The 20,755-nt window shown below is 41.6% G+C and overlaps 1 protein-coding gene across 11 annotated transcripts in view; it reads right to left on the bottom strand.

Annotated features, from left to right (window-relative positions):
- STARD9 (StAR related lipid transfer domain containing 9) overlaps nucleotides 1-20,755 on the bottom strand; it is a 174,345-nt gene that overhangs the window by 56,043 nt on the left and 97,547 nt on the right. For all 11 annotated transcript variants that reach the window (XR_005597982.1, XR_005597981.1, XR_005597980.1 and 8 more), the window contains 8 exons: nucleotides 20,343-20,540; nucleotides 19,870-19,967; nucleotides 19,576-19,653; nucleotides 18,637-18,711; nucleotides 17,325-17,504; nucleotides 2,645-2,696; nucleotides 1,556-1,693; nucleotides 649-731 (listed from right to left, as the gene is read on the bottom strand). Coding sequence is in view for 8 of the 11 variants with exons in the window: in XM_039536971.1 (XP_039392905.1) it covers nucleotides 649-731; nucleotides 1,556-1,693; nucleotides 2,645-2,696; nucleotides 17,325-17,504; nucleotides 18,637-18,711; nucleotides 19,576-19,653; nucleotides 19,870-19,967; nucleotides 20,343-20,540 (902 nt within the window). In the remaining 3 variants the exon portion in view is untranslated. The remainder of the gene's footprint in view (nucleotides 1-648; nucleotides 732-1,555; nucleotides 1,694-2,644; nucleotides 2,697-17,324; nucleotides 17,505-18,636; nucleotides 18,712-19,575; nucleotides 19,654-19,869; nucleotides 19,968-20,342; nucleotides 20,541-20,755) is intronic.

The raw sequence follows: 20,755 nt of genomic DNA, 5'->3' as shown, positions 1-20,755 counted from the left end.
AATAGAGGCATGGTCCTTGTCCCAATGACCTTACAGATGTCTAAGTCTGTTTGGAAATCTGAATAAACTATTTTCTAAATAATATCCTGCAGTAGTGAGTTCCCTTTTTATACACCATATAAAAAGTATTTCCTTTTATCAATTTTTACTTTCAATCTCTAACTCTGATTCTTGTAACAACATCTACATGGATAATCATACTGGGGCACTCAATATATTAATTCTATAATTTCGCCATCTAAAATTGTTTTTAGTGTATTAATGCTGAACGGTGAGCTAATACCATAAAGAGGATAACTCAGAATATTATTGATTGTGGAATGTTTTTAAATTGTCTTTCCCCTTTAGTATTCTGCCTTTAGTTATATTGTTTCAACCCCAGTGAAGTAATGACTAGAAAACAAGGACATGTTAAATGATTTAAGAGGATCTGCATTTTCTTTTGCTAAGCAACTCTGCAAACGGCACCGGTGTCCATCCACAATGGTTTAGTGTTACAACAGACCATTAGAAGGAGGAAATGAGGCAAGTAAATAAGTAGATATGAAGAAACATTATATATTTCATATTTGCTTTTAAAATGAAATAAGAAGGTTGGTCACCAATGAAGAAATTTAGGAAAGAAAAATATAAAGTCTCAAAACTTACCAATCTTCTTTGTCTTAAAATGGCAGCCTCTGCTGGGTGGTTGAACCTAAATTTATGAGCCTTGCCCAGGACAACAAGACCTCCTGTTTAAAAAAAAAAAAAAAAAAAAAAGGAAACTATGAAGATAAAATTTATCAAACATCTGGAATTTGATGTGTATCCATGGTACATACAATTTAAACCACTCCTAATAAGACTTCACAGTAATAAGACAAGGACTTGCCCTAATAAGCTGAATAAGACTGTCTGCTGGTGGTGTGTGAAAGAAGCAGCATCTCCTAACAGCAGAAGCTCTGTGCAGCCAAGAAAAGTGGCTTCCCAGTGTTTGCTTTTGAAACCACAATAAGGGCCTGTTCCAGCAACATCAATAGAGTTTGTTAGGTGCTTTTGTAAACCCTGCCTTAAATCTCTAACCCTAACTTTGAATTCAGAGACACTCCCCTGTACTCTGTAGCTCAACATCTACAATTTTGACAAAAATCTGATTCCAATGAGAAATGAAGTCTAAGGTAGTTCAACCATTCTAGTACAGACCACAGAAAGCCAAGCCCTTATGGCTTTTGCAGTGGACATGTTACAGGGGTTCTACTTAACCCATTACCTTACTGGTCAGGAGCAATCCTGAATACGCCTTCCATTTTCAGAGAACTAAGAATTACTGCAGCTAAAATTAATCTTAACATTACCACAACTGTTTCATTATAACATAACACGTATGTCCACCCATTTAGTAGAGGTGTATGACTTCAATAGATCCTAGTTTCTGAACTCAGAGGGTTATTAGGTTATATTGATCCACCCTAAGGAATGCTGAGGAATGGATTTACAATATTTACTCTCTCAGTATTTTACTGTATTCACCTGCTGATACCTGTATCATTACCACAAAAAGGAACCGAAGACTCACCTTGTGACAGACGACAAGCACCAGTGACTTCCTGTCCATTTACAGTACAATATGCTCCCTGGACTGGCCGCAGTGTCACAAGCCCACACTTGTTGTCTATAATACAATGGTTCCTTTCAATCCACTGACCCTGCAGAACTAAAAATTGTAGGTCATTTTTATTGGATCATTTTAGGTTTATTTTAAAAACTCTTTTCCACATTTGCTTTAGAACAAAAGCTTCCAGTGCAGGTAAGTACACTAACTACACAGTACTATGGTCAAAGAACAATCCTATGCACCATATTGAAACCTAAATTTCTCCTCTGATTATGAGTTCAGGATCGTTTTTTGGAAAAGTTTACTGGTCTGAAAGTATTTGTACTGTTCTTCCAAAAGGTTTCTATCCCTAGCAAGTTGTAAGCTATCAGGACCTGTAATCATGCTATTTTAACTGTGACATTTTAATAGCTGATATTTCACTAAATACTAGAGCTAGAGACTGATGATTTATCAAAGATGGGATTCCAACCTGTTTCCAATTTCAGTATTAAATGTCAGTTTCTACTAGTTTTGGTACTTCTTGAAATTGTGGCTGCTAAAAAAAATCACATCAGAAACGAAAAGGGGGAGGGGGAGATAATGAAAATTAAGTAATTTTAAGATCCAACATCCATGACCCAGCATAGCTAGAAAGAAATATATTGAACCACAGGAAACCCAGTTTGCTAGTTTCCTTCTCTATAATTTTTTTATTTTTATTTTATTTTAATTTATTTATTTACTGGGGGTGTGGGGGTGGTTTAAAACCAGAATGAATAGAGCAAGTTCTGGGCTTTGAACCACAATAATTTTCAATCCCTAATGTAAATTTACCCTACTGGGGAAAAACTTGTAGATTCTCAATTACTTTCATGGTGTTTCTTGACCCAATAAATAGCAGCAACACTTTATTATATAGCAAACCTACAAGCAGTTATTCTCTTCTCAACTTCTCACATGGAGACTGCTGGTGAAGAAAAATGACTATTAGACTGTTATGCTAGGCAAGCAAAAGCACCTGGGTTGACAGAACACACTATAAAATCCTCTGTAATCTTAGTCTCTTACCAATATCCTGCTCCTGGTCTGAATCACATCTTCCAATTTTGGTTGTTCCTTCCTAAAAGAAGGAAATAACTATTGTAAATGAGGTAAATTAAAAGTAATCTATTGAAAATGAAAAATGCATAAAAGTTCTCATTAATTCTGCTACAGTATCTTGGTAAATATTTCAGACAAGTTATCCCTTCCTGGGTTGATTAGAACAGACTGTAGCTATTAGTTGTAATGTGTATGGAGTATTAACACTCGACTGCCCTCAGCTTTGTAATTGCTACAAATCACACTTAGTGCTTCCTCTGTTGTTACTTAAGCAGATGCTGCAACCAGCTGGATAATTTTTTTTAAATTGCTTGAGTTAGATGTTTTGCTTGCATGGCTGCTCTCATGCACAATTACTGTATTTAAACATGCACACTGGTATCTGAGTATCATAGAGGTAGCCGTGTTAGTCTATAAGGTGCCACAGGACTCTTTGCTGCTTTTACAGATCCAGACTAACAGATGTATTGGAGCATGAGCTTTTGTGGGTGAATACCCACTTCGTCGGATGACACGAAATTCTCAGGGCCATCCAGTTCAAAAAATAAATTTTGGGGCAGTTATGGAAGCGAGCTAATATTTATTATATTTTGACAAAGGAAATGTCAATAAAACATAAGGTCACCAATCAATATTCTGAATATGTAAACTAGCAATAAAGGCAGTGGACTCACATCCTGTCCATTATGTTCCTTGTATTATTCCTTAGGAAAACAAAGTCAGGACATTTCTTAGTTCTGACAAGGCACAATATCTATTTACTTCTAGCACTATGTTTCAATTGTTCAGTAAGCTGATTTGTATACACACATTCTCTAACAAGTTTATTTTAAAAAATATATTATAACACAACCACATCTTGATAATCAGCAGTTTAGATTATATAAAAATTAATTATTATTATTTGTACAGTATCTGAAGTTTTCTGTGGCCCATCCAGAACAAATGAAAATATGGTCCTCTCCCCAAATAGCATACAATTTAATTTTAAACATGAAGCAACATGAGAAAGCAACTATCCATAAGGGCAGAAAAAGGGAAGATGAGGTTTATAATAAGATGACAAAGTCACTTAGGGGGTAATAATGAATTACATATAATCATGAGCATGTTTTACTAGTCTCCTAGCATCTGATGGGGAGGGGTGACTGTCACTCTCACCCCATGAAGCTGGGATAGGGTTGCCATCTGCCCAGTTTTTCTAGGAACTTCCCTTTTTTGAGGTAGCTGTCCCAGGAAATCTGTAAAGGTGCTCAGTACACACTGCCGGCTGTCCAATTTTATAGGCCCAGGATCATCTTGGATGCCCGAGTTTTTATATCTCGGGGATGACAACCCTAGACTGGGTCCCTGTACACAGGGGTTGGGTAACAACTCCAAACTGCCAACCTAGCACAACCTTATACTTGGGTGGCTGAGAGGGGGTGAAGCTCATATACAAAGCCCTCTGCTGAGAGGTTGAAGGCTCTCTCCTCAGGGAGAAAAGGGGTTTAAAAAGCCAGCTACTAAGCGACCAAAGGAGCTAGCAAAGAGGAGCAGCGAACAAGAGCTTTGCGAGGGAGTTGAGAGAGGCATTCCTTTGAGGCAGGGCCGGCTCCAGGCACCAGCCGAGCAAGCTCATGCTTGGGGCGGCAGATTCCAAGGGGCGGCATTCTGGCCACCCTTTTTTTTTTTCCTTTTTCTTTTTGGTTTGCTGCTCCGGCCGCCCTGTAGAGGGTGGCGGCAGCGCGGAGGAGGGGAGCACCCTGCAGCAAACTCGGCAGGGCAGCCCGCGTCCTTCCCTCCCAGCCAAACGGAGCGGTATAGAGCCCTCCCGGCCCTGGCCTCCCTCCTTCTCTCTCTCTCCCGCCCCGCTCCTTCCCTTTCACCCCCGCTAGACCGGGCACGCACTCCGCTGCACATCTGCAGCACAAGGAGTCCCCCTGTACCCTGGCTCTGGCTGCCCTGCAGGTTTTGTTTTTGGTTTTTCTTCTGCTTTGCTGCTCCAGCCGCCCCGCGGGGTTTTTTTCCCCCCTCTTCCTGCTTTACCGCTCCGGCCGCCCCGCAGGTGTTTTTTGTGTGTGCGTGTGCTTTGCCACTCCAGCCGCCCCGCAGGTGTTTTTTTGTGTGTGCGTGTGCTTTGCCGCTCCGGTCGCCCCGCAGGTGGTTTTTTGTGTGTGTGTGTGCGCGCGCTTCGCCACTCCGGCCCCTGCAGTTTTTTGGGGGTTTTTTGTGCTTGGGGTGGCAAAAAAGCCAGAGCCAGCCCTGCTTCGAGGTCCAGCTCTCAAGCAGAGAAAATCCAGCAACAAAATAAAGACAGCACAAGACAAAGTAAACAACCAAGGTAAGGAGAGTTTGGCTGCAGTGAGAGTTCAGCAGCAGGGGGAGGAGGCCGAGGGACTATAACCTAACTATTAAGAAGAACGTCAGAAAACTCCCTAGTAAAGAAAGGGAGAATGAGGAGGAGAGAACCCAATACATCTAACAAACATATTCTAAACTTAGGCCAATAAACCAACCCCTCCCCACCAATCAAAATTAACCAACTTTAAAAAAAAGATGCAAGAGTAAAAATAGTGCAGGCAGAAATTCAGTTGCAGAGTGGGAACTATCCAGTTTATTACACTGAAAGTAGCATGTGAGACTACCTGCCTCAGGGCAGGTGGTGTATGTGTGCATATGGGTCAAGTAGCTCATGGCCCTCAGAGAGAGTGTTTGGGTTCTGGAAGCCAGAGTAGCTGAAATGCAGGAGCTAAGGGAGACAGAGAGGTATGCAGAGGACACTTTCAGGGACACAACAGAGCAGTTCCACCCTCAGTCTGACAGCCTCTCTTCAGAAGGAGAACATCAAGCTGGAGCAGAGAAAAAAAAACTATTCAATATTTTGGACCCTCCTTCCAGATGATGTCATGGTTTCCTCTTGTACTGAGGAGATCCCCTCCAGGGGGAGAGAACCCCAGTTACTAGGAACAGCAAGGAAATAGTAACAGAGGATTTGATTATTAGCAATGTTGATAGTTGGGTTTGTGATGACCTGGAGAACCACATGGTAAATTGCCTGCTGGGTGCAAAGGTTGTGGCTCTCACAAGACATCTGAACAGACTTATGTGCAGTGCTATGGAGGAGCCAGTGGTGGTGCATGTGGGTACCAATGATATAGGCAAAGGTAGGAGAGAGGTTATGGAGGCCAAATTTAGGCTGCCAATTAAGACACTAAAGTCCAGGACCTCCATGGTAGCATTCTCTGAAAAGCTTCCAGTTATGTGCACCAGGCCAGAAACTGCAGGGTCTCAATGCGTGGATAAGCCGATGGCAAACAGAAGACGGTTTTAGGTTTGTTAGGAACTGGGGAACCTTTTGGAAAAGAAAGAGCACATATAGGAAGGACAAGCTCCACTTACACCAAAATGAAACCAGATTGCTGGCATGTACAGTTTAAAAGGTTGTAGAGGATTTTTTAAACTAAGGGACAGGGGAAAGCCAGCCAGGCAGAGATGTCCCTTAGGGATGAGTTTATTAAAGGGAGAACTGTATATCCTAGTAAAGATGATAGGAAAGAAGTTGTTAATGTACAGGTAGGAGCCAATGAGTAGTAAAAGAGCTTATATAAAAATGCTAGAAGTCTAAATACTAAGATGGGTGAACTAAAATGCCTGGCATTAAATGAGGATATTGATATAATAGGAATCACAGAAACCTGGTGAAATGAGGATAATCAGTGGGACACGGTAATACAAGGGTACAAAATACACAGGAATGACAGAGTAGGTTGTGCTGGTGGGGGTGTGATACTGTATATGAAAGAAAGCATAGAATCAAATAAAGTAAAAATCTTAAATGAATCAAACTGTACCACAGAATCTTTATGGATAGAAATTCCATGCTTGAAGAAGAAGAAGACAGCAGTAGGAATATTTATTGACAGCTTGACCAGTATGGTGACGGTGCTTATGAAATCACTCAGTGATATTAGACAGGCTACAAAGGCAAAAAAACACAATCATCATAGTGGATTTCAACTATTCTCATATTGACCTCAGAAAGGGCTGCAGAAACAAAATTTCTAGACACCATAAATGACTGCTTCTTGGAGCAGCTTGTCCCGGAACCCACAAGGGAAGAGGCAATTCTTAATTTAGTCCTAAGTGAAGCACAGGATCTGGTCCAGGAAGTGAATACAGCTGATTGCTTGGTAATAGCGACCATAATGTAATTAAATTTAACATCCTTGTAGGAGGAAAAATGCCAAATAAACTTACCACAGTAGCATTTAACTTCAAAAAGGGGAACTACAGAAAAATGAGGAAGGTTGGAAAATGGAAATTAAAAGGAACAGTAGCAAGGGTGAAATGCCTGCAAACTGCATAAAAACTATTTAAAAAAACACCATAATCAAGGCTCAAACTAAAAGTATACCCCGTGTTGTCAGAGTGCTACCAGTGTGGTGCTCTGCTTTCTCCAATGTTGATATCACTCGGCTGCGTGCGTGTGTTCCCTCTGTGTGCTGTCCCAGCTCTGCGCAGATAGCTGACACAGCAGACCCGACGAGAACCCCCAATAACCACAGAGTCTAGTAAGATGCAAAGTCACATTGACTAGGTTTATTGCAACCTCGGACACAATTGCAGTTCCCTGTAGGTTTCTTAGCCTAACTCAGGGCATACTACGAGAAAGTGCCTCTTGGCAATGGACCTGGCTCAGTCAGTGGCGGGATTTTCCACTGCCCCCTCGGCTGGACAAAGACATCGGCCCCGGGATGCATTCTTATACACAGGTACAAACAAGTTACACATCACACCTGACGTATTGAGGTGCAACCCCTCTACGCAGCAAGATTCAACCTCTCTACGTATTAAGGTGCCACCTCTTACCTTGTACATGTTGGTTCGATCAAAACAACTCTATCCATCATTTTACCCTTTTGCCCCTGTCATTGGGATGGGTCGGCTTGTCCTTTATCATCTATGGAATGTTCCAGTACAGTGTATTCTGGTGCTGTGTTTATACTTCGGTATGCTAGGTGAATATATGTTTATGCAACATCAGCCCTTTTCTTGCCAGCTTCTGTGAACCGAGCCGGCCTTCAGCTCACAGCCTTACTTTGCTTTTTAGCTAAGTCTTGTCCATTACTTTAGTTCAGGCCTCAGGCCTCATACTGGGCCTTTATCAGGGCCTGCACTTACTACACCCCAAATTTAAAAAAAAACAGTAATAGGACCAAAAATGCTTCTATGGCTATGTGATGGGGCGTTCATCGCACACCAGCCACTGAAGGGGTTAAGCTGGCTAATTGGGCTAATTATCCATCTAGGCTGCAGTTTGAGGAGGAGCCAGGGAGCAATGAGGACTAATTAAAGGATGAAGCTCACCTGGACAGGAACAGGCAGGGTTTGTATAAAGCCAAGTATCTCAGGGCAGAAAGAGGCTGCTGGACAGAGGCTGGGAGCAGAAAGGAGAGGAGAAAACCCAAGAAAAAATAAGCCCAAAAAGGGTTAACCCCAGAGGAGTTATAGGGAAAGGAAGCCTGAGAGGGCAAGGTAGGAAGAAGTCCAGGGAAACAGCAGCAAGGGGTAGACCCTGAGTGCTTGTTACAGGGTTCCTGGGCTGGAACCCAGTGTAGAGGGTGTGCCTGAGTTCCCTTAACAGCCACTGGGAAGTGGCACAGGATTTTGAGAGGTGCCAACCAGACAGCTGGTTTAGAGAGACTTGGCTATCCAGAAGGGGAGGACTATATAGTGATCTGGCTGGAGGGCTGAGTCACAAAGAGTGAGAGGTCATAGCTTGAGTAACAGATAGAAGGAAGCACTTACCAGACTGGGTGAGAGCTGATGATAGAATCATAGATTATTAGGGACCTCAGGAGATCATCTAGTCCAACCCCCTGCTCAAAGCAGGACCAATCCCCAACTAAATCCCTAAATGGCCCCCTCAAGGATTGAACTCACAACCCTGGGTTTAGCAGGCCAATGCTCAAACCACTGAACTATCCTCCCCCCGATCCCCAGAGCAGCCACAAGGAGGTACTATTTGCAGTGGGAGAACCCCTTTCCCAGGCTAAACAGAGTAAAAGAGGTGCTTAGAGGCAAAAAGGCACCCTTTAAAAATCAAATCCTATGGAGGAAAATATAAAGGAACAAACGGTGGCAAATCAAGTGTAAAAGTATAATAAGGCAGGCCAAGAAAGAATGCAAAGGGCAACTAGTTAAAGACACAAACTAACAGCAAAAAATATTTTAAGTACATCTGAAGCAGGAAGCCTGCCAAATAGTCCAAGTGGGACATTGGACAACCCAGGTGCTAAGGAAACACTCAAGGAAGACAAAGCCATTGTGGAAAAGCTAAATTAATTCTTTGCATCTGTCTTCACTGCACGGGATGTGGGAGAAATCCCCAAACCCGAGCCATTTTTTTTAGGTGACAACAGGAACTGTTCCAGGCTAAGGCATTAGTAAAGGTGGAACAAAATGATAAACTAAATAGTAATAAGTCACCAAGACCAGTTGGTATTCATGCAAGAGTTCTGAAGGAAATCAAATATGAAATTGTAGAACTACTAATTCTAGTATGTAACCTATCAATTAAATCAGCCTCTTCTAGGTTGACCAGATAGCAAGTGTGAAAAATCGGGACAGGAGATGGGGGTAATAGGAGCCTATATAAGAAAAAGACCCAAAAATTGGAACTGTCCCTATAAAATCGGGACATCTGGTCACCCTAGCCTCTGCACCAGATTACTGAAGGATAGCTAACGTAATGCCAATTTTTTTTAAAAAGGCTTTAGAGTTGATGCTGGCAATTACAGGCAGTAAGCCTAACCAGGCAAACTGGTTGAAACTATAGTCAAGAACAGAATTATCAGACACCTAGATAAACACAATATGTTAGGGCTGAGTCAACACAGCTTTTATAAAAGGAAATCATGCCTCACCAATCTATTAGAATTCTTTGAGGGGGTCAACAAACATGTGGACAAGGGTGATCCAGTGGACGTAGTGTACTTGGACTTTCAGAAAGTCTTTGACAAGATCCCTCACCAAAGGTTCTTAACCAAAGTAAGCAGTCATGGGATAAGAAGGAAGGACCCCTCATGGATCAGTAACTGGGTAAAAGACAGGAAACAAAGGATAGGAATAAATGGTCAGTTTTCACAGAGGAAAAAGGCAGATAGCCAGGTCCCCCAAGGATCTGTACAGGGACCAGTGCTATTCAACATATTCATAAATGATCTGTAAAAGGGAGTGAACAGTAAGGTGGCAAAATGTATAGATGATACAATGTCCAACACTGACAGCTGAGATTTACAAAGGGACCTCATAAAACTGGGTGATTGGGCAACAAAATGGCAGATGAAATTCAATGTTGGTAAATGCTAAGTAATTCACATTGGAAAAAATCATTCCAACTATGCACATAAAATGATGGGGTCTAAATTACTTGTTACCACTCAAGAAAGAGATCTTGGAGTCACCCTGGATATTCTCTGAAAATATCCACTCAACATGCAGCAGCAGTCACAAAAGCTAACAGAGTGATAGAACCATTAAGAAGAGGATAGATAATAAAACAGAAAATATCATAATGGCACTATATAAATCCATGGTATTTGAATACTGAGTGCAGTTCTGGTTGCTCCATCTCAAAAAAGATATATTAGATTTGAAAAAAGTGCAGAGAAGGGCAATGACAATGATTAAACTTCATGAAAACAAATGGGATGTTACTTTCATTTTTTTCACTTATCTAGATCCCATTATAATGTACACATTTACATTGTGTACACACCTGTAACTAAATAACCCATCAAAGGAGAAAGAAGCCGTGTGGAATGCAAATGAAGAACTTTAACAGAAAAGTGCTAATTTCAAAGCAAGTGGTCATTCTGCATGACAATTGGAGGTCAAAGACTCTAAATTCATTCCTCACTCTCCTTCATTAAAGAAAGAGACCACTTGGGTAGTGACCCTGTCAGGTTGTTTTCTGTGAGAAGAAGCTATAAGCAAGGCTGAGAGCCTGTCACGGAGGTAACGGATTCCATGACTTTCCAGGAGCTCCATGACTTCCACAGCCACACCAGCTGCTGCTGGGGCAGCCCCCGTGGCCAGCTGCCCACCCCTAAATTCCCTGTAAGCTACAAGCAGGCTATCAAATGTTGCACAGTTCAGGTGTCCCTCCACCCACTGCCGCATGTTGCTCTTGCCTTCTGCCTTGGAGCTGCTCCCAGGAGCCTCCTACTTGCTGTGCAGGTGGGGGGTACCCTATCCCTACCCTCAAGCATATCTACCTCTCCCCCAAGCTTAGTGTCGTCTGCAAACTTGCTGAGGGTGCAATTCATCCCATCATCCAGATCATTAATAAAGATGTTGAACAAAGCCGGTCCCAGGAACGACCCCTGGGGCACTCCACTTGATACCGGCTGCCAACTAGACATCGAGCCATTGATCGCTACCTGTTGAGCCCAACAATCTAGCCAGCTTTCTATCCACCTTATAGTCCATTCATCTAATCCATACTTCTTTAACTTGCTGGCAAGAATACTATGGGAGACCATATCAAAAGCTTTGCTAAAGTCAAGATCTATCTCATCCACCACATTCCCCATATCCACAAAGCCAGTTTGCCTTCTATGATGAGATATCAGGTTGGTCAGGCATGACTTGCTCTTGGTGAATCCATGTTGAATGTTCCTGATCACCTTCCTCTCCTCCTCCTTCAAAATGGATTCCTTGAGGACCTGCTCCATGATTTTGCTGGGGACTGAAGTGAGGCTGACAGGTCTGTAGCTCCCCAGGTTCTCTTTCTTCCCTTTTTAAAATATGGGCACTATATTAGCCTTTTTTCAATCATCTGATCTACTTGCTGATCTACTTAAAAGGGCAACTGATCTACTTAAAGTGGGGTTAGTATACTTCAAGGGGCAATATGCGCGCCCGCAACACGTCTCCGTCGCGCACACACTATCTTTCACACTCACTTCCCAACACATACTTGTATTGTTGTTACTTCTTGATACTTCTTTCAAAGTGTGTTCTTTTAGTTTTTTTACTAGTCTATGCATTTCATAATTTTTATTTCTCTTACGCTTAAATTTAATTCTTTGAATAGTGAGTTCTAAAATGCGTAACCTGTCCTGCTGGAGTAATTATCCCTATGGTAACTTTTAAAAAACATATATTATATCTAGGCTTTTGGTTTCTACTGGTGGTGCACATTCGCATATTACCTCGATATGATGCACATTCATTCCGCATATGGATGAAAAAAATTAGAGGGAACACTGCCCCAACCTCCTGCCCTGAACCCCCTCCTGCACCCAAACTCCCTCCAAGAGCCCATGCCCCATATCCCCTCCCACACTCAGAACCCTTTGTGGCCGTTCCTCCGCCTAGGAGCAACAGGGACATGTCGCCACTTCTGGGGAGCCAAACGGAACCAGGTAGGGAGCCTGCCGGCCCCACGCCAACCAGACTATAAGCCAGACTTTGAATGAAGATCAGAAATGCCAGTTTATAGAGCTTTCTGGCTGATAAAGTACCGGATAACACAGCTTTTACTGTATTCGGGAATATATTTTTGCACTTCAGTTTTGAAAACACATCATCTCTCAAAACACTTTACTACACAAATGGACTAATCCTTTTTACACCAATACAAATAGATCCTACAATTGAAACTTCAGACACTAATGAGCTATTAAAATCAAGAGGAAAGACACTCTTCACAAAAAAGGCTGCTAACAATATGTCACTGAGCTGTTGTAAAATCTACTGTATATGAAAAGTATACGAAGTAGGACAAAAGAAGAGAATAATGGATAACACACTGTTTGCACAATATGATTCAAAATTGGCTGCCTTTTCCTTCCCTGCAAAAAGTACAGAATGATAGTGCAATGCTGTAGCACAAAAACATAAGGAACACTAAATTTTACCTTCTTGTTGTTCAGATGGAAGTAACAGACACCAGAGCCTAAAAGAGGCAAAGCACAAAGAAAAGAAAAAGCAGCATCTAGGAGCAAAGAAAGAGGGGACAAAGATGTTAGTGTAAGTGAAACAAACTTAATAAGAGGCCTTATATGAGTCCTATCGGTGAGCCTTCAGACTAGCTTTTCTCCATTAAAATGGAGTTCTGTTAACTTTTGTCAAAAGTAGCATGTGGAATACTTTTCTGTTTGCAAATCAGTATATAATAATATGGAAGGACTAGCTTTAAAAAGAGTGTGCTTTAAGTAGTAGTGACTACTTTCTATATACAGTTGAGATTAATTTTGTCAAAATTCAATATGAATGTCTACTAACATTGACATTTACAGCTGCATCACTAATACTTTCAATTATTTATTTTGAAATGGCTAACAAAAATAATTCCACAGACTACGTGCCAGTGACAATATCTATGTATTCTATGCCACTCAGTGGAGGGGACCTTTAGTTGCATTCACCTCACTGGTAATGCACCTTCATAATAGTAATAAAACTCAGCCTTTGGACTGCAGCACCAAAGTTGTGGATATGCAATTTACCTTTTTTTTTTTTACTATGAAAGAGAGGGTTATGTCTACATATTTAGTTCAAATAAAAGCATTCAGCCAGAAAATCAGGCACTTCAGACCAAATGTGAGAATGAATTACTAAAAAGATCTACACGCACAAATTCCAAATGCTACTATTTCCAAATAAGAAAAATGTCAAAGCAAAGAGCAAGAAATCTTGAAAGATGTACCTTTGCAAGAAAGAAATCTCCTAGACCAATTTTTCAAAAGGGCCCGAAACCTACACCTGCAAATTGAATACAAAACTCCATGTAACTTCCTGATCTGTATGTATGTGTTCAGTATTTGCAGGCTCACATATAGAAGGTAATTTAAAAATTTGGTCTTTGTTATCTGAATTTGTTCCACAAAGAACACTGTGCATGGAGGGCATGGCCATTAAATGCAGGACTCCTTGAACAACAACATACCGACCTAAACCATCTTGCAACTACAATCAGGGGTCAAATATAAAAAAAGTTGGCAGACAAAGGGGTAAGTTATACCTCCTTGCACCAATTATACCCCTTTGTGCCTCATGGGTAATTTACCCCTGTGGAGTGCAGGCACTGTTTATACTGTTGCCTTTGTAGGGTTTCTGCATGGGGCAGCTTTAATTTCCATCAGCGCTCCATCAATGCAAAGCTGATTGGAGGTGCAGAATCAGAGCACGCACTGGCTGCCCTGACCAGGCTCCCTTTCTAGCCAGTTCTGGCCACTTTTTCAGTTGTCCTACACTCAGAGTAACTGAAGTTACAGTTACTTTGAGCAACTGCAATCTCACCTAATACAAATTTTGAACTCCTCAGGAACTCCACCAGAGGTGCGACCTGATGCCTTCTATGGCACTGATGATGCTAAAAGTAGGGCTGTCAAGCGATTAAAAAAATTAATCGCAATTAATCGTGCTCCAGCCCTGGGAGGCATGGGGAGGGCGTTTCAGGTGAGCCCTGCAAGGCAGGGGGCCGCTCCAGCAAGCCCCTGGCCGTCCTGTTTTTACTTTAAAAACGCAGGGATGAGAACTACCTTACTTTCCAAGCCGCCTCTTCCCGCCCTCTGGTGGCAGCTTGTGTTACTGCACCGGACCAGACAGGTTCTTCGGAGCCACTCATGCTGCCTTCCCACCCAGAGGGTCTGAGATTAACATGCATTAAAAAAAATCACGCATTAATTGCGCTGTGCATTAATGGCAGTTAATTGACAGCCCTAGTTAAAAGCTATACTATTTTTACGTCAAAATCACATTTTAAACTAACAGTGCTTTTCTGTTTTCTGAAACAAGTTTCATAGGCATCTAAAGCAGGTTTTTGCTCCAGTGGAGCAATATATTCTTCCTCCATGGCAATTAACACACATAGTAGAACAGCATAATTGCATTCTCAGTATGCGAATGACACAGAATGTTCTATGTGGTGAAATTGTAACTGTGTTGGTCCTAGGATATCAGAGAGACAAGGTGGGTGAGGTAATATCTTTTATTGGATCAACTTCTGCTGGTGAGAGACACAAGCTTTTGAACAACACAGAACGACTTCAGACCTTCAGAAGAGCTCTTTGTGGATCAAAAGCTTGTCTTTCTCACCAGCAGAAGTTAGTCCAATAAAAGATATTACCTCACCCACCTTGCCTCTACAAAATGTTCTAGCCATTTGAAATGGCCTGCTTCTCACAAGCTAGTTTAAGACAATGAAGGAGTTAGTTTAGAAAAGGAAGAAGAAAAATACGTTGCTCATAGGAATTGTTAATACAGATATTGCACACCATTCCTGAACTGAATCCCAGCATACAGCACTCTTTTATGGGAGCCCCCAGGTACAGTTGCTGGACTTGACAACTAGATTAATACATTTAATAAGAAAATAAATCATGTAATAATAAATAAGTAATTTGAATGACAGTTTACCATAACAATGATTGCAGTTACCATAATGATTGGTTTTGAATTTCAGTTTTAGATGGTTGAAATCAAAGAGAGGGAGACATAAAACTAGTGTTACAGAGCAAAATATTTAGACTACAGAGATAACACTAAAGGACAAGAGAGCTAGTAACACTTCCCTCAAACACATTTTTGTTTGTGCTGGAAAACCAGGTTAACAGATAACCTGACAGGCTGTTCTAAGGATGAATTATCCCAGACAATATTCTCCACAATGTCACACAAAGGAAAAAAGCATTGCCCTGGTCAATCATTGTGATCATTGCGCTGACCTGATCTCCAAGTCATGTTTGCTGTCACAAAAAAAGAATTAGGATTCTAAAAAAGGAGGAGGGTTTGCAGCATTTTATGTCATAAAAATAAATGACAGTAAAACAAATGCATGTTGCAAACTGGCCTTTTGTCTATAGCAGGCAAGCTAGATGTGCCATGTCACTGCATGCCAGTACTAGCTTGTGGCATCAAACAGTCAAAGTGGCATGCTGCAGCCAAAAAAACAGGTGTCTAAAAGACTGGGTAAAATTTTCAGAAGTGCCTAAGGATGAGATTTTTAGAGATATTTAAGCACCTAAAGATGCAGACAAGTGCTTAATGGGATTTTCAAAAGCAGTCAGGTAGATAACTCTCATTGGTTACAATGGGAAATCATAAAAGTCAATGGCAGCTGGGTGCTAGGCACTTTGAAAGTCCCACCAGAAGCTTATCTGCCAGTTTAGGTGCCTAAATACATTTCAAAATCTGACCTGAGTGACCTAGAAGCCTATGTCCCATTTTAAAAAGTGGTTTCTACTGGGGAGGACTTGCAGTGAGACTCTGCTCCTAAGCAAAGTCCTGGGCTCCCTGGGTGGCTCTTACCACAGCCTGGCTCTGGCCAGAGAAGAGGTGCCGGTGGTGGACCACAGTTCTAGCACTGGTACCACCCACCCCCACTTCTATACAGGTTCCGGTGCTCTTGGCTACTACCCATCACTCATTCCATGTAAAGGCTGGAATAACATGTTTATATTAGAACAGCTGGCCAAATGTTAAGCTTCTGCATCCATACTTTGACACAAACAATTAATCCTGTGACAGATATGGCAATTTCCTGCAATGTTTTAGGAAAATCTTATTGTATTAAGCTTATGCATCATTGTGTGCCAGGGATTGTATGTAATACCATGGGGGAGGGTGACCACTGCCTTCCAGAAACTAAGTACAGCGGAGGGTGATTAGGCAAATTCACTCCAGAGAAGTACCACCACCCGGACAGGTGTTTCAAAGTTGATTCTGCAGAGATCCATAGACAAAGAAGAGACTTTTGAATAAATAGCCTGAGTTCAAACTGACTCGGGGTCTTTGTACTGATCCAGCAAACGTACAGAGCCTTCTACTCCAGGGGGTCCAATCCCTGGGAAAAATGGGAAGGACTTTGGCCTACTAAGGTCCAATAAAACTGATGGGTAACCTCTGGAAAGCTTTCAGCCTGCACACAAGAACTTTTATTCTTTTCTATATGTTTTTTCGATAATGCTTTCACCTTCAGAATAAAAGTGCTTCCTTAAAAAGGGCTGTGAGGTAGCTTATAACTGCTGGCAATTATGCTAAAACACAGACATTGGCTTGTTTAAGCAGTCTGACTTGCTGGGGATATCACAATGTAGGCCGGGAACTGTGCAGCCTGGAAAAAAACTGGTCAGGGGGAGAGAGGCATGGGTCTCTGTCCAAGAGAGGTGACAGTTTGAGGAGCCTGGAGCCTAGAATAGAGTGCCCATGCTGGACCATGGAGGGGGAATACTGGAGCAGTTGCTCTGAACTGCAACTGAGCCCACAAAAAGTGACAGGCACCCATTCTGTGTGTGCAAACAGTTGCTTGCATGCATATTTGGGCAGCTGGGCACCTAGTTTGCTTTTGCATGCATGCACACACACTTTTCAATAAGTTTTGTATGTGCACTGATAAAGGTCATCTTAATATTCAGCTGAATGCATCTTGCTTTGTACAGATTGTGGAGAACAGATGGTTTCCCCTTTGCTTTTTTACTGTTGTCCTGTTACCAACGTGACTGACTTTTTGTAGAGTTTTTGGTGTGTGACTTGCAATACAGCTTTTTGCTGTTTGATAATTGCCGTTGTAATGCCACCCAATCTGGTTCTCTATTCCCAAAGGAAAGATACCTATTGAAAGTCAGACAAAATGAAACAAGTGATTATGTCTCACCCTGAGATGATAAAGCACAACTCCAGTACTGAGGATATCATCATTCACTGCCATTAAATGAGGTAAATTGGAATCTATTGTCACTCCAGCTTTTTCTTTGTTGATGTCCACACTGTATTCTTCCATTATGACTTTCCTGTCAGTCCACTTATCACTCCAGTCTTTGGTCAGCTGTTCAATCTTAAGGAAGGTCAGAAAAGGAAGTTAACACTAAAGATTTTATTTACACAGCAAGTTAGGTATATCTCAAAAAATCATTTTTTACCCAAAAGGACAGCTTCCCTTTTGCAGATGCAATTTACTCTTGCAAAATTTCTATCTTCCACTGAATTGTAGGTGTAAACCTGGGTACTTCCAATTCTAGGTGAAAAGCACATAACTAGACACGCAATTAGAATTGCGCCTGCAATGTATTTCACATGTGCAAAAATGCAGGTGCACATTGCACCACTCCAAGGGAAGTTGGGACTTAGCTCAGAGGTTCTCAAACTGTGGTCCATGGACCACCAGTGGTCTGCAAGCTCCATTCAGGTGGTCCGCGGATAATTCCCTCTAAGGTGCGCGCCTGGGCAGGTGCACACAAGAGAATGAAGGGCCACCCATCTAATTAGTGGAGCCACCTGGACCCTGAAGAAGATGTACATGTACGGTGAGGTGGCCGCCTTGGGAGGAATAGGGGGTAGGTGGCAATGGGGTGAGAATAGGAGGTGGGGGAGGGAATTTGGGATGTGCAGGGCTGCGGTGGCCAGCGAAAGAGGTGACTTTCCCCAACTCCAGGGCTGCTGGGGAAAGACGGCCCTCCTTCCAAGCTGAGACCCCCCTCCTTCCCAGCCCTAGGTTCGGGGAGGCCACGGCAGGGGAGAGAGGGTGTGACCCCTCTCCTTCCCAGCCCCAGACAACAAAATTCTCAGTTTTCATTGTTTCTGTCTTCCTAACCACTTCAGAGAGAAGGGTAGAAAACTCTCCTTGAAGTCCACTTGGTACCTCAATTCATACATCTAATTTACCTGAGAAGCACATTCTTACTACAGTGACGGGTGCTACAGAAAACTCTAAAATGGCCAGGTTACACAGATATGGAAAATATATCATGCACTATTAAGGACATTTTAAATGCTTGTTGTGAATTGAATGCACTATACCTGCCATTCAGTAGAATGGAAGTTTTATGAAAGACTGTTGCTGAAAAATATGAATATTCCACCAGCAGGCATGAAAGCGTTAATATGGGAACATTTTCACTGTTGTTTAAAAAATATGTCAGTGTCCCTATCAAAGTGTGTGTGAGGGGAGACTAATAAAATATACCCACCTTCATTTCATTCTGAAGAACCAATTCTGTCAGATTTCCATCTCTGTCATCACTCCAAGAAGGGCTAGAATTCCTCTGTACAAACAAATATTACAGACATCTCTGTGTTTTCTTACTCACAACTCAGGCAGGCAAGTTTTGTCAAACACTCTGATTTCAGAGACGTGAAGCAAGAGAAGTAAAGGTAATCTAGGCAGACATTTGATTTTACCCTCCAAATTTACTCAGGAAATACCTTCTAGTTACTTACTGCTTGTATGATACTGTGAAAGAATAGTTTAATACTGCTTTTGCACTACCCCATCTCTGTGTGGGGAAGCTCAGGGCTAGTGTAGTCTTGGTCTCTACTTGCAAGAGGAGTAGTGACACAAATGTGCTATAGCTCACAGCTGGTCCAAATAAAGCAGGAAATATGAAGGAAAACAAAGAATGCTAGCTGTATATTATGTCTCAGAGTCCATTCCCATGGTCTTTCAGGGAGTGCAGGCTACATTCTAACTCTAAACTACTCAAGGCCTATTAGTCACTTTCTTAGAAAAGTATGACGACTAGTGTGGGGGTGCTCTTTATTAATTATTAATATTGTATCTGATTTTGTTACTAGCTTGGTGCTCCTGTACTGTATAATGGAATGTATATTTCACTGTAGGGGTCTGCCTGGGTAGCCAAGTCAGTCTATCCATCCTAGAGATCGAGAGGAAGCCCTTTCTAACAATTGCTTAACAGCTTATGCTTAAGGGTCATTAAGAAACAATACCAGAGAGTGTAGTCTTTCTGCCAGAGGTGCAGCTGGTGATAAAGACACTCAAAGAATTAATAGATTCATTCCCTCCCAATCCCATTCAACAAATGTAAGGAAAGGTGTAATATATAAAATTATGTTTATATAGCTAGCGAAAGCATTACTGAGGGTTCACTTAGATAAGAATTCATACATACCAGTTCAAAGCTCATCAGCATAGTTTTTAATCTATCTATTTCCTCTCGTAGTTCTCTAATCAGTTTTACATTTGCATCCTGAAACATTCAGAGATGATTATTAATCATACTTAAAAATAATAATCTAGTAAAAGAAGACAACGACTTTCCTTCAGATGGTTATTCCAAAACAACTCTTCAGAAAGGACGTTAAAATAAAATTCAGATTTTCTATTGGGGGAGGGGGGAGGAGATATGCTGAATACATTTAAAACATATATAAAAATTAAATAAAATCAGAAGTTAGTGTCTCACCTCATTCACCCGGGGCTTGTTAATAATGTTTTTGGCATTTGAGGCATATCTCAAAGTACTCATGGTCTCATTGTAGCTGGAGCTGGCAGGAGAGATGGCTTTAAATGAAGAACAAAAACTGATTTAAAGAGATTACTGTTTTTATAAAAAGAGTAAATTTATTAAAAAATTAAAATGTCTTTAGGGACTTATCTCAAGTCCACAGAGAATGACTTTCAAAATCTCTTAATTTATAAACACATCCTAATAATAGTGCTGATCAAAGCCCCAATCTTAGAAAGATACATGTTCAAGATTAAATTTAGTTCCACGGGCTTCCTTCAATGAGATTATTCCCTGTGCATGAAATTAAGCATAAGTGAAAATCTTTGCAGGACTAGGGCCCAAATGATGCAATGGACCTCACCCCACAGTAGTGGCTTCTTTTTCAGTACGCCATACCACATATAAAGTGAACAGAAAGCTGAACTCACTGGCGATCATGATGGTCTTGGAGTTGCCCCCTAGACTGTCCTTCAGAAGCCAGGTGAGGATGGAGTCACGGTACGGGATATAAGCCTGACGCCTAGTCCCACTGACACTGCCTGGAGAGTGACTGCTCACATGGTTGTCCCCTTCACTAGTTATGCTGTTTATGCTCTGGCAGCTGCTGAACATCTGAGAGTTTTGTGCTGTAGGTAATACAATAGACATTTTCTGAGAGGGATTATCTTCAATGGGCTCAGATAGTAATTTCTTGACTTCTGCATTTGGTGTGTCTTTATTACTCTCAATTCTGCATCCTAATTGGCTAAGATAATAAAAATATCATTAGTATTGTATTTTACACTATCCTGCTGGCTGTCCTCTGATATTAACGTATTTAAACCATTATCAATTGTTTATT

The sequence above is a fragment of the Mauremys reevesii genome, linkage group 4 (assembly GCF_016161935.1).
Source record: "Mauremys reevesii isolate NIE-2019 linkage group 4, ASM1616193v1, whole genome shotgun sequence".
Lineage (NCBI taxonomy): Eukaryota > Metazoa > Chordata > Testudines > Geoemydidae > Mauremys > Mauremys reevesii.
This window is presented reverse-complemented; position numbering and strand designations above follow the sequence as displayed.